We start from the raw sequence: 13,944 nt of genomic DNA, 5'->3' as shown, positions 1-13,944 counted from the left end.
CACATGAGATGAACATTGGCTGAACCAAATGGCAACAGTGGCATCGGCCAGCCATCTAATGTTGTATAGTGCAGTCTCATGGTAGATGTCAAGGAAAGAAGGGTCCGGCATGTTGGATTCCAACATGCCCAATTTTAGTGTTCTTAAGGACAATAAGAGCAGGGGGTTGGACCAGATGACCCTGGAGGTCCCTTCCAATTCTACCATTCTATGATTCTATGATAAACCCCCACCAGAGGTGTCTGGCAGGAGCTCACGCTCCCTTTTGCAATTTAAAGAACATGCATGCTCAAATAAGGAGATCTTGCATGTGTACTGGTGGGGGAGGGGGGGGGGCGGAAGAGATAGCTTTCAGCTGAAAAAGCCTAATATATATAGCTTTATAATCACTTGTTGTTATCTTTGCTTAGGGTTAGGTGGTAAATGTTGTGCTCAACTGAAAGACATGCTGTTAATGACTTTATACTGCACAGGAAATAGAAGAAGCAAACATCCACAAACAGTAATGCAAAAAAATTATTTTTTTTATTGTGCAATTCCAGAAAATATAATGTTGCACAGAGTCAGCAAATCTTTTTCAATCAGGAATACATGTCATAGAGACCGCTGGTTGCCAAGGTTTGAAGTTAGTGACTAGGGAGACTTAAAAATCTACCCTGATCATACACTTCTCACACAAGTGGACAGATAGTTACGCTGTATCAAAGCTGTGACAGCAAAACAATATAAGGACAGGTTGTCTGAAATGAATCTTCAAAATGGCAGTTAAAACATAAAAAGGTCTCATGTCAGTTTAAATGAGAGGGGTGTGATTGTTCTCAGTGAGAGAAACCAAGTAATCTTGTACATATGATACCTTTTAATGGCTAACAAAAATACATGATGTTACAGCAAGCTTTCGGGGTGGTTCTTATCGACCCTTCATCAGGCAAATGAAACTGGTTTGGATGGGGCACTAATATAACACAAATGCAGAGACGACACTCCTCTTGATCTAAATAAATGTTCACACACAGAAATTTGAGACTGTCTCGCACTCACGACTTAAAATAACTCTAAACAACCTGAGCAAATAGACAAGCAGAAAAAAAGAAACATTTAATATCAATATGCAGGAAAGAAGAGCAGTAAATGCACTCAAAAACAACAAGGAGATCACCCTTAAGCCTGCAGATAAGGGTGCTGCTATAGTCCTTAGTTTGCGCAGGTTGCTGAGTGTTATCTTAAAAGCCCATTTAGACACAACGATTATCGCTCAAAAGATGGCATTGCGTCTAAACACGCGCCCATATTGCACTTTTCATGCACTATTCGTTCATTGGTGACTTCTAGCAAGCTAGAAATCACCAATGACTGTTATCAGCGCCGCAGGCTGCAGTTCTCAGCGGGACACCAGCTGAAAGCTCCAAGACCAATGCAGCTGTTTGCATATACAAAACAACTGCTTTGTTCTCGGAGCTATCGTGGTGGTATCCCGCTCCGCCTGCATTAACTCTTAAGTAATGCAAAAATGATCACTCAAAACTGTCACTCAAGCTATCATTTGAGAGGTTATCTTTCAGTAGAAATGGGCCTTAAGTCTTGAGTGTGAGACAGTCTCAAATCTCTGTGTGTGAACATTTATTTAGATCAAGAGGGGTGTTGACTCTGCATTAGTGTTTATTTGTGCCCCATCCAAACCAGTTTCATTAGCCTGATGAAAGGTCGATAAGAACCACCCTAAAGCTTGCTGTAACATCATGTATTTTTGTTAGCCATTAAAAGTATCATATCTACAAGATTACTTGGTTTCTCTCACTGAGAACTAATAGTAATAGCTTTTTAAATAGATTACCAAAACATTATTTTACAGTCCAAATTCGTAACATAAAGGAAGCAGTAATTCAGTATTATTTGGCACAAACAAAAGTTAACACTGGAGGTGTGCCCAAGTGCACATTTTAGATGACTGACATAAATGGCAGTGTAAGGATTGTTAATTAAACGCAACAAATGAAAGAACCGCACTATTACTCACTGCATGACAACATGATAATGATCATTTTAATTTCATTATTGCTCAATATTTCAAAAGTGCAGTAGCTATTAATCAGATTGCGCTAAATATTCCATACTTGTAGGAACATTGGATTACATTACCCATACCCCTAACATTTCATGTTGTTGGATTATCTAGTCAAATTTCACAACTATCTGTAAATTTAGAAAATTTACTTTGTATTATATTAAGAGTCTACATTATATCCACACGACCTCATTCTCATCTAGTACTTAGATATCTTGTCCTAGCCTGAAGGATGAAGAAGCTCCATCTATATTTTACATGTTGTTCATTTAATTTAATCCATTTGTTAAAATCTTATTTCATTTCTTCTGCAAAATTTCACCGCAGGTCAATGGTCACATATATGCCTACTTGGGTCTAGGTTTTCTCAATGTGTGAACCACCTGGAGACCAATAGGAAATTGATATACAGATAGTACTTAACACCATCCCACTTAGCAAAAATGTGTCCACAAATCTCTGAACTATACCAGCTGGATGCCGATTTTTGGCATCTGATCTGGGGATGACCCCATGCTGGAGAGTTTTGGAATGAGGTATTTATCTTCCTGTCCACACTTTAACCAGTCCCTCTAGCTCTAGACCCTAAAGTGGTTTATTTGGACTGTTGGACGAGGAGGCGTGGACTCATGACAAAATTATTAGAGAGATACTATTCCTGTCCAGAAAAACTATAGCCATGAGGTGGATGGCAACGAGATCACCTTCCACTTCATATTTGATAAGATTAGTCGACACAATAATTCCCTGTGAAAAAGTAGTATATCGGCATCGTGGATGTCCCGGTAAATTCACAAAAGTTTAGGGCCTATCGATAAACTCACATTCCACAATTCAGGCCATATAAACATGGCAAGAAAGAATGAAATGAAAATAAACACATAGTAAATCAAGCATGTTAGAAAAGAAATTAAAGGATTTTTTAAATGATTATTATTGTATATTACAGAATAATACTGTATTGATGGAAATTTATTATAAGTCCAAAACGAAGTATGAGTAATTGTATACATGCCGTAATGTATGTTTTATTGCTTCGTGATTTTGCTAATAAAACAAAGTTAAAAAAAATCTCTAAACTATGATGGAGATGCCACAAACAAGTAGTTCACTCCTTTATATTTCGTGGTTGTGCGAACCTCTCCAAAACTTCTGGGACCAAATCCAACATGCACTGTGCTTCATCTAATATAAAAAATCCTACAGGCTTTTTCTTGCACCGCACTTTGACGCCTTTGTGTGATCTTTGGTGGATGATTTTGGTGTCATTAAATTTGTTACATCCTCCTCACCACCGTAAAATCATAAAATGTGAGTTTGATACATTGAGTGACCTGTTGGGCAAGGTCAAAGTTCCTATGTTAAGTCTAGCGGCGCTGTTGTACTTCAGCCAACATCGCCGCTAGTGAGAGTCAAGCATTGCTAAGCGAAGTTAATATCAAGTGCTTACCACTTTGACTGTTGCCATGACCCCAAAACGTGGAAGATCAAGCTGTGGATGGCGAACAGTTCAAGCCAAATCCTCGGCTCGACAGTTCTTAAAACATATACAACCATTTTTCCAAACATCATATGTTCGTGTAGCGAACATCGGGTCAATCTAGTTTTACAAATTCCAGTACAGTGGGGTCCAGAGGTGGCTTTCTTGTCACTGGTCACAGAGATCCTCCGACGTTGACCGAAATTTTCAAGGTGATTCATCACAGCTGCTTAATGGGATATATGATTGTATTCAGACTAGACCAGATGGAAGGCTTCAAGAGAGAGTGGGCTGAGTGGTTCAAATTTTCGGGATATACTTGTTGGATATTCATTCAACTCATTAGATTTTTGTAATATGGGCGGCATGGTGTGGTCTTTAGTTTGACACTCTACATCTAAAGGGGCTCAGAGAGCTAATACCCTTCGCCTTCATATGTGAAGACGTGAGTTCAATGCATTACATTGTGAACCAAGACCACAACTCCTTTCTTTATATTTTCTATATTTTTTTCCTTACTTTCCTTTATCACCCCATGTTCAGAGTTTCACATTCTTTAAGATTCCTACTATATTGTACACCTATTGCTATAAATCGCACGTGAAATGTTATGTACCATTAATAGCTTGAAAAACACTAAAAAATATTTGGAATATTATTATTTCATTTCACTATTGTTCTTACAAAAGAAAGTGTATATTATGCAATATGGTGGTACACGGGAGAGTTAAACACTAAGGTAGTAAAATAAGAAAACATGGAAAGACAGGGATATCATTCACAAATTGTAACACTGTTATGAAAGTCAAGTGGTAAAGGGTAAAATCAGACATACCCTGTTATGTATTGTGTGTATGTAGGTTCATAACTGTTCACGGTTTTAGCTCTGATTCACAATTGAAGATTCTTCTAATATATGTTGTACATAACATGTAAAGCATATTTAAAGATGTCCAAGGGCCCTTTTACAAGGACCAATTATCATTCAGATTCTTGCTGGAATGCAGGATTCTGAAAGATAATCATTTAGTATATGTATGCATAAAAATTAAGCAATGATTGGCCTGTATGAACAGGCAGTCACTCACTTATTACCGACTGCCTGATTATGGAGAATGGAGGCAGCTGGTCGGAGTGATTTCTGGTCTGCTCTGCCTCTATTTACTGAGCGATCATCACTCCTGTTTGAAAGCACAGAAGCTATAAACCCCAGGATGACTATTGTGTGTTTAAGCACCCAATAATCATCCCATGTAAAAGGACCCTGAGAGTAGATACCCAAGAATGTTTTATCTTTGGCAAACGGTGCTTGTGAGTAAGTTTCATGTCCCTTTTACACAGGCCGACAGTCGGGTAAATGACTGCACAAGTGTCGTCATCGCTTGTGCAGAGCATTTACACTGACAGACTTCATTGCTGGATCGCGGTATTTTCGCTCAGCGCTTCACCTTCTATGTGAAGCGCTAAGCAGGGAGTGTTTACACAGAACGACAAGGTATGGTTTCTAAGCTGATTGAAAGTCAATGCTAAAAACCTGTGAACGAATAGTGAACAATTTTTGTGCATTTACACTGCATGATTATCACTTAAATTCATACGCTTGAATGAATTTTGATCAATAACCATCCCGTGTAAACGGCCCAAAACACTTTTTATGTTTGCAGAGGAATGTTTGCATTTGTCTTTGAATGGATAAAATAGATAAGTATAAATGCAATAATAATAAAAGTAAGCTTCAGTTCACATCTGGTTTTCTGTGTGTGGCGTGTGTACCAGCAAAACAGATGGCATACACGCTAAATGTGTCCACAGGCCCCAAGCATATGCTTAACGTGTGCCCTTCTGGCATGCATTGGCATACCTATTTTTCACAGCACAGAAAATTGTAGTCTTCTATTCTTTTTCTTTAAAAAGGGGCGCAGAAAAAAAACATATAATTGCCAATATATGTTTGTTTATGCCTATAAAGTGTCATAATTCAGAGACTACCATTGGAGCAATGTCAGAGAATGATCTTAATATACACTCTTTCTAAAAAATAAAAAAAAAATAAAAAAAGTTGTTCTGCAAAACTTCTTATGCAGTCCTATCTCATGCAGATATGTCAATGACTAGAGTTGTGGTGTGATTAGATGAAGGTCTTGTCACCTGAGGCCCAAAAAGTGGTTCCACTCTTGGCCTATAAAGAGGCTCTCAGAGGCTACTTGTGTGTAGTGACCTCTTGTGTAGAGCTTGTTGACCACTAGACGCCTCTACGACACAATCAAATAGATTTCACCCAGTTAACAAAGTTAGGGGGCGCATTATTAGAATGTGAGAAGCTGGATGGTCATAAGGACAAACTGTTAGGAGGTGTTGGGGCCAGTGGATGCATGAGAGCACGCACACAAGGCAACTAAGCTGAGGATGCCATCGACCGACCATCAGAGAAGATAGTCTGACAAGCACGAGCAGCTCCAAATGTTTCATTGTTCATCATCTAGAGACAGGTGGCACAATTGCTATAAGCCCCTGTGCCTGTCAGAGGTCTCCGCTCCTACCTCTGTGTATTTGCAGTGCTGACACATGCCCTTGCTCAGCTGATCGGTCAGGGTCCCGAGCAACGAACCCCAGCTGATCAGTTATTATTGATGACCTATTCTGATGATAGGTTATCAATAGTATTTCCCTGGAAAACCCCTTTAAGACAGTTTTGATTAGAAAAAAACTCTTTAGGGTAAAAAGTTTTACCTTGTTATTATTTTGATTATTTAAGACCTGGGTTCCAAGTGAAGCAAAAACAAACCAAAAAGCTGCAGCAGAATGTTCAGAATTGTGTGTTATTTAACATAATGTACGTATAATCCAAGCTTGGATTACAGATAGAAGCAGAAATATTTGAGACTGCTGAAAAAAAATCATGCAGCGAGTGTCTTGTTGATAAATGCACTTCAAAGAGGAGCAAATGGGAACAAATCTTTCTAATGTAGAGCAGTTCATAAATGCAATAAAAGCTGGATAATAGCCAAAAGATATACAAATTCAATGGGTAATTTTGCATCGGTTTGTTTCCCCGTTTGCCCTTTCTGAAGCTCCAAACAATTACTATTCAAGACTTGGTAGAACAGAGAAAATAATATAAGCTTATCGATTGTTGAGTACAGAGGAGCCTATTTTATAATCAATATGATGGCAGGATTTGTATAGATAATTATATCTATTCTTATGCAAAGTCAACAATAGTCTTCGGAAAGGACTCCTTATAAAGCAAGAAACACAAAACACAGATCTGTTATTCTGAAAGCATGCTTGCTATGGATGTGTCACACTTACCTATTCTCATCTGCACTTTTGCCAGTAAACAAATTTGTGGTAAGTATATGTTATTGAGAGATGGCCCACATAATAACACTACAGGTTGCGTTATATGATGTTCAATCGTTTCCCCAAAACATACGAGCTGAAAGAAATATTAAGGTTATTTATTAACGTTCTCATTGACATGCAGGAAATCTACAATTTCACTCAAATTATGATGCAGAGAATATAATTACTTGCCAAACCCTGTGCCAAGATTCATGGCTGCTGTGTCTTGTACTTTTGAGAGTACAGTGCATATCAGCAGCCCTATACACTGCCCTACACAGGGGAATAGAGGGGCAATTTATATGTATCTACTCGCTCTACTTTAAGAGGTACTCCAGGCATTTACTACTGAAGACCTATCCACAGCATTGGTCATAAATAGTTGATTGGCAGGGGTCCATCTCTTGGGATCCGTGCTGATCAGTTGATCCTCTGGCCCGCTGTCAGTGCAGCAAGGCCAGATGTCCGCAATGATGGTCCGAGCCAGAAGTGTAATAGATGACTTAATCCCATTAAAAACAATGGAAGTGATGCCTAATATTACACTTCCAGCTCTGATTGCAATAAGGAGTCTGAAGTTTATTAGAAGGCATCCCTCTCACTGATTTCAATGGGAGTGAAGCCATCGATTACACTTTAGCCCTGACCACTGATGCAGATGTCTGGCTTAGCTGAATCATTGATGGAAAAATAGAAGAAGTTATGGGTCTTTTAATGCACCAATACAAATGTTTTTCTCTCTAAAAAGTGTTTGTTGCACAAAAGTAGTAAAACAAAAAACTAGAACAATTTAGTATCACCCTAATCATACTGACACACAAAATGAAGTTAACATGTAATTTATACTGCATGTCAGAACTACAGTTTTTTGGTTAAACTCTCCCCTAAAAAGTGGAATACAAAGTGTCCTATGATGCCAAAACTGGTGTAAATAAAACTACGGCTCATCCTGCATAAATCAAGCCCTCTAATACCCCATCAAAAAATAAAAACATTATGGCTCTAGAAATACGATGACACAGAAATGAATTGTTCTTTTCAAAAAAGTGTGACTGCTGCAACAGTAGCAAAGCATAAACTGTATAGTTTTTGTATTGCTGTATTCATGTTTGTGTCATTTACCAAATAAAACGTAATTGTAGAATTTGTTCTTTTTCCATCCATACCCCCACACAAAAAGAATCATAAAAGCTATACTATACATTATATGTACCCCAAAATGGTTCAATTAAAAATACAAACCCACAGATAAGTATGTCTATAAAAAAATAAGAAAGTTATGTCTCTTTTTGGAATACAACAATAAAAATACGTAATGCAGAATCAAACAGGTGGGAACTTGAAGTGCCGTGAATAAAAACTCCTTTTATTGTAATCTGTGCATGTAAAAATCACAGGTCCAGAGGACTAGTTTCAGCTCCTCATGAGCCTTGATCACCTCTTACAAATAACATTGCTAGCCTATTTAAATAGTGAAACTAATTAAAAACAAACAACACCTGATTATTAACCCTTTCACTATTTAAATAGGCTAGCAATGTTATTTGTAAGAGGTGATCAAGGCTCATGAGGAGCTGAAACTAGTCCTCTGGACCTGTGATTTTTACATGCACAGATTACAATAAAAGGAGTTTTTATTCACGGCACTTCAAGTTCCCACCTGTTTGATTCTGCATTACGTATAAATACCACCGGATCGAGTGGTTAATGAAGTATGTGAGTATACTCCTACATGTGAAATATATGCTGCAAGCTGAAGTGGATAAGACGAGGTCAGACTTTTTTTGCTGCTTTACAAATGTTGTATACCTCAACAATAAAAATAAACTGAAAAGATGTTTGGTCATGAGGGCTCAAAGTGGGCTGGTCAAAAAGCGGAATCTCTTGGGAAGGCTTGCTTTAATCTATAAAAAAGGCCTACAATTAAAAGCCTAGGTGTAGCCCAGGGTCTCATCAGTTAAACCCTACCACAAAGGGCAGCCCCCTCTTCAGCTACAAGCTGCCACACATCAACTGAAGAGAAATGTTTCACTATATTCAAATTGATGGGCAACAATGTAAAACAAGTCCTGCAAAGTTAGAGCTACTTATCCCATTAGCCCTTTGCTATGGGTAAGAGAGCCCTTCCCCTCTAAAAAATCCATATGCACTAACAGAACATATGTGGAGGGAATGCCCAGATGGGTCAACTCCTTAAGTTGCTTGTTGTTTGTTGTTTTTAACCCCTTAATGACATGGCCTATTTTGGGCTCAAGGACCAAACGATTTTTGGCGAATTTTAATTTCCACTTTTCAATAGCCATAACTTTTTATTTTTCCGTCAACATGGCCACATAAGGGCTTGTTTTTTGCGTGGTGAACTGTAGTTTTTATTGGTGCCATTTTGGGGTACATAGACTATATTGTAAAACTTTTTTTTTTTTATGATCGCATGGAGAGAAAACGCATCAATTCTACCATAGCTTTTTTATAGCGTTAATTATGCAGCATAAATGGCACAATACATTTTTTCTGTGGGCTGGTACGATTACAACAATACGAAAATTCTTATTTTTTTTTTAGGTTTTTACACTTTTCTGCAATGAAAACCCTTTTTTTGGAAATCTTTTTTATTTTCCAAATTACTACATTCAAAGTCCCAAACCTTTTTTATTTTTCCATGGACGGAGCTCTATGAGGGCTTATTTTTTGCAAGATGAGCTGTAGTTTTTATTGGTACCATTTTGGGGTACATACGGCTTTTTTGATCACTTTTATTGTATTTTTTTTTTTAGGCAAAATGCTAAAACTTAGCATTTTGCCTCAGTTTTTGTGCATTTTTTAACGCTTTTTGCCGTGCAGGATAAATTAGCATGTTTAACCAATTGAACGTGTCTTTACGGACACGACGATACCAAATATGTGGGATTTTTTAAACGTTTTTTTTACATTTTTATTTTTTATACATTATTTAAATCTTTTTTTACACTATTTGTGTCCCTGTTGGGGACTTACACCATACCACTGATGATCGCTATGATAAGGCATTGCAGGACTTCTCTCCTGCAATGCCTTATTGCCTATTACAGCGATCATAGGCAATACAGGACGCCTGTAGGTGGCATCCTGTTACAATGGCAACCAGCTGGGCTCTCTGCGAATACATTGTGAGAGCCCGCTGACATCCCAGAGGGAGCGCGCTCACTGTGTGAACCCTTCCCGTGCCGTAATCTTCATAGATCCCGCAAGGGAAGAGGTTAACAGCGGGAGGCGCATCTCTGAAGCACCCCAGCTGTTGCAGCAGGAGACTGGCTATCAGTGACAGCCAGCTCCCGCTGCCGGATAGCACGAGATCTGTCATTATCTTGCGCTATCCCCATGATGTAACGGTACGTCCATTTGCGGGAAGTACCCTGCTCCCATGACGTACCCTTACATCATGGGGAGGGAAGGGGTTAATGAACTATGCAGATGTCATGTAGACGTACGATATAGCTACATATCAAACCTAAAAGACAGATTAAGATAAATTATACTGTATTTTACTACAACGTTCTCATATTTTTTGTCATGTTTACTTTGAAAATTTGGAAGTTGAGACCAACATAAGAAAATACTGACACACTGTGCATGCATAAACGCAGAAGCGCACATAAAAACTGGGGATACTTTTAACAACAACCAATTTGATGACTGTTTTAAAGGGATTCTGTTATCTGAATATTCATTACTGAAGTCTCATCATAGCGCTAACTGCTTTATGGAACCGTCCGATCCTGTCTAGGGCAGAGGGTCGCATTGTAAAAGCACAGAATTTCACCTGATGTGCTGATGTCAGCGACAGGGGAGGCAGGGGCATGCATAATTAGTGGAAGCTATGACTCAGGGCTTATGCGGCCTTTCCTCGCCACTAGAGGCAGGTCAGTTACCAAACTGTGTAGGAGGATATAAAAGCAACTTTCTGCTGGAAATATTATTCTGATTTTTAATATAATATATTTCAACTTGTCCTTTAATAAAGAGTTTTATAGGGGAACTACGAAAATACTAAACTTTAGGAAGGCCAAGTTCGATCAGCTTAGTGATGCTCTTAACCCTACTGACTGGGATAATGTCTTCAAAAATGAGAGTGCAAACAATAAATGGGAAACGTTTAAAAACATCCAAATACTTACTGTAAGAGGTTCATACCATACAGGAATAAAAGACTTAGTAATAGGAGAAAACCAATGAAGATGTAAAGGGGGCAATAAACAGTAAAAATAAAGCATTAAACAACTAAAACAGAAAGGCAGAAAAGCAGCACTAAAAACCTATAGGGAAATTATGTAAAAATCACTTATTGCCAAAGAGAGTAAAACTAACCCTAAACTGTTCTTTAACTATATAAATAGTAAAATGATTTGTACGGAAAGTGTTGTCCCTTTAATGAATAATGTAAGAGAAATTGTAGAGGGCAATGAGGAGAATACAAATCTATTAAATAGCTTTTTCTCCAGTGTATTCACAGAGGAAAATCAAATGTCAGAAGAGATGCAGAGTGATAATGTAAACTCTCCACTATATGTCACAAGTCTAACCCCGAAAGAATTGTAGAGCTGTCTTAAAAAGATTAAAATAGACAAATCACCAGGTCCCAATGGCATACACCCCTGGATTTTAAGGGTATTAAGTAATGTGATTCACAGACCCTTGCTTCTTATATTTAAGGACTCTATAGTGACAGGGTCTGTTCCACTGGTTTGGCGTGTAACCAAAGTAGGGCCGATATTTAAAAAGGGGTCAAAAAGCGAGCCTGGAAACTACAGGCCGGTAAGTCTTACTTCTATTGTGGGTAAAATGTTTAAAGAGTTTCTAAGAGTTGCTATTCTGGAGTAGCTCAAGGAAAATGGCTGTATAACTGTGTATCAGCATGGGTTTATGAGAGATCGCTCCTGTCAAACCAACCTGATCAGCTTCTACGAGGAGGTAAGTTCTAGACTGGATCAGGGAGAGTCATTGGATCTTGTGTATCTGGACTTTTCCAAAGTGTTTGATACTAAAAGGTTGGTATATAAAATGAGAATGCTTGGTCTGGGCAAGAATGTGTTAAGTGGGTAAGTAACTGGTTCAAAGATAGAAAACAGAGGGTGGTTATAAAACGTACATACTCTGATTAGGTCACCGTTACTAGTGGGGGACCACAGGTGTTGGTTTTGGGCCCTATTCTTTTTAATATATTTAATTACCTAGTAGAAGGATTGCACAGTAGAATATCAATATTTGCAGATGACACAAAACTATGTAAAGAAAGTAACACTAGAGGCAGTTACTAGAGGATATGGATAAGTTTGGGGCTTTGGCAGAAAAGTGGCAAATGAGATTTAACACTGATCAATGTAAGGTTATGCAGATGGGCAGGGACAATCACCATTGCACACTAAATGGGAAAACACTGGGAAACACTGACATGGAAAAGAACTTGGGAGTTTTAATTAACTGTAGGCTTAACTAGAGCAACCAATGTCAGGTAGCTGCTGCCAAGGCAAACAGGATCAATGGGTGCATCAAAAGAGGTCTAAGGGCACATGACAAGAACATTGTTCTTCCTTGTTACAAGTCACTGGTCAGACCACACATGGAATATTGTGTACAGTTTTGGGCACCGGTACTCAAGAAGGACATATCAGAGCTTGAGTGGGTACAAAGGCAGGCAACAAAAGTAATAAACGGAATTGGTGGCTTACAATACCCAGAGATGGGATCAAAATTGGGATTATTTAGTTTAGAAAAAGACAGCTGAGGGGTGACCTAATAACTATATATACATATATCAGGGGACAATACAGAGATCTCTCCCATGATCTGTTTATACCCAGGACTGTGACTGTAACAAGGGGGCATTCTCTACATCTAGAGGAAAGAAGGTTTTCACCGACATAGAAGGGGGTTCTTTACTATAAGGGTGACTACCCACTACAGTTTTTTCACAGCGAAATTCGCAGCGTTTTTTTTTCTCCAGGGGTCTATGGGACTTGTTAATGTTAAAATCGCATCGCACAAAATCGCGATTTCACGGTAAATTTTTATTTTTGCCGCGATGCGTTTTTAACATTAGAAAGCCCCATAGACACCTGGAAAAAAAAAACACAGCAAATTCGCAAACGCTAGTGGGTAGTCACCCTTAGGTGGCATTCACACTGGCGATGAAATCGCACGATTTTCCAGTGCTGTGATAAATCGCAAAATTATGAAGCCAATGGCTTACAATGGCTCCATTTGCATGTTCAATGTTTTAATGCTTGCGATGCGGCATTAAAACAAAATCGCAGCATTCTTTTTGCGATCTTGCCCATTGCTTCCAATGGGGCCGACAGCAGCAGCGCCAGCCCCACTGAAATCAATGGGAGATGATCGTGATCCTCTGCTACTGCTGTTACAGAAGTGGCAGGAGACTCCCCGTGGCGAGGGAGGGGGGTGTCTTGAAATATGAGCCCTATCCAGAATATAATCCCTAAGGGCTTAGTCACAAGGGTGCATCGGCACCCGAACATGGGCGGCGATGCGCCCGTGAGAATGAGCCCTTACTGCAGGAAGAAGACGACCATACTTCAAGACGGAGACTCCCCGCAGCGCTGAAGAAAGAACGCATGACTGGCAATGAAGCCGGTCACATGTTCTTTTTTCCGGCGCTGCAGAGAGACGTCCGTCCTGAAGTGCGGCCGTCTTCCATCTGCAGTAACACGGGCGCCGATGCGCCTGTGTGACTAAGCCCTAACTGTAGGGGAAAAAAAATAATACATCACCTTGAAGCGCTGCAGAGGATTTCTTCAACGATCGTGTTCCATTGCTTTTAATGAGACCAGCAGCGCCAGCCCCATTGAAATCAAGGAGAGAAGATCACTATCTCCTGCCATGGCTGTGACAGCCACAGCAGGAGATTCCTTCAGCCCTGCTGGGATGTTTCCCTGCGAAAATGCCTCGCATCCAGGGCTTAAGAAGGATTGCGAGAGCAATAGCGGGGCTTCAATCACATCTCGAAATTGCTCTCGCCAGTGTGCAGGAGCCCTAAGAGAAGTGAGACTAAGGAACTTTT

At 39.3% G+C, this 13,944-nt stretch overlaps 1 protein-coding gene across 1 annotated transcript in view; it reads right to left on the bottom strand.

The window, feature by feature from the left end:
- The window catches only part of CFAP54 (cilia and flagella associated protein 54), a 394,557-nt gene that overhangs the window by 68,377 nt on the left and 312,236 nt on the right, over window positions 1-13,944 (bottom strand). The window contains exon 57 of the mRNA XM_066591462.1: window positions 6,858-6,984. Coding sequence (XP_066447559.1) covers window positions 6,858-6,984 — 127 coding nt within the window. The remainder of the gene's footprint in view (window positions 1-6,857; window positions 6,985-13,944) is intronic.

Source organism: Eleutherodactylus coqui, chromosome 2 (assembly GCF_035609145.1).
Source record: "Eleutherodactylus coqui strain aEleCoq1 chromosome 2, aEleCoq1.hap1, whole genome shotgun sequence".
NCBI lineage: Eukaryota > Metazoa > Chordata > Amphibia > Anura > Eleutherodactylidae > Eleutherodactylus > Eleutherodactylus coqui.
This window is presented reverse-complemented; position numbering and strand designations above follow the sequence as displayed.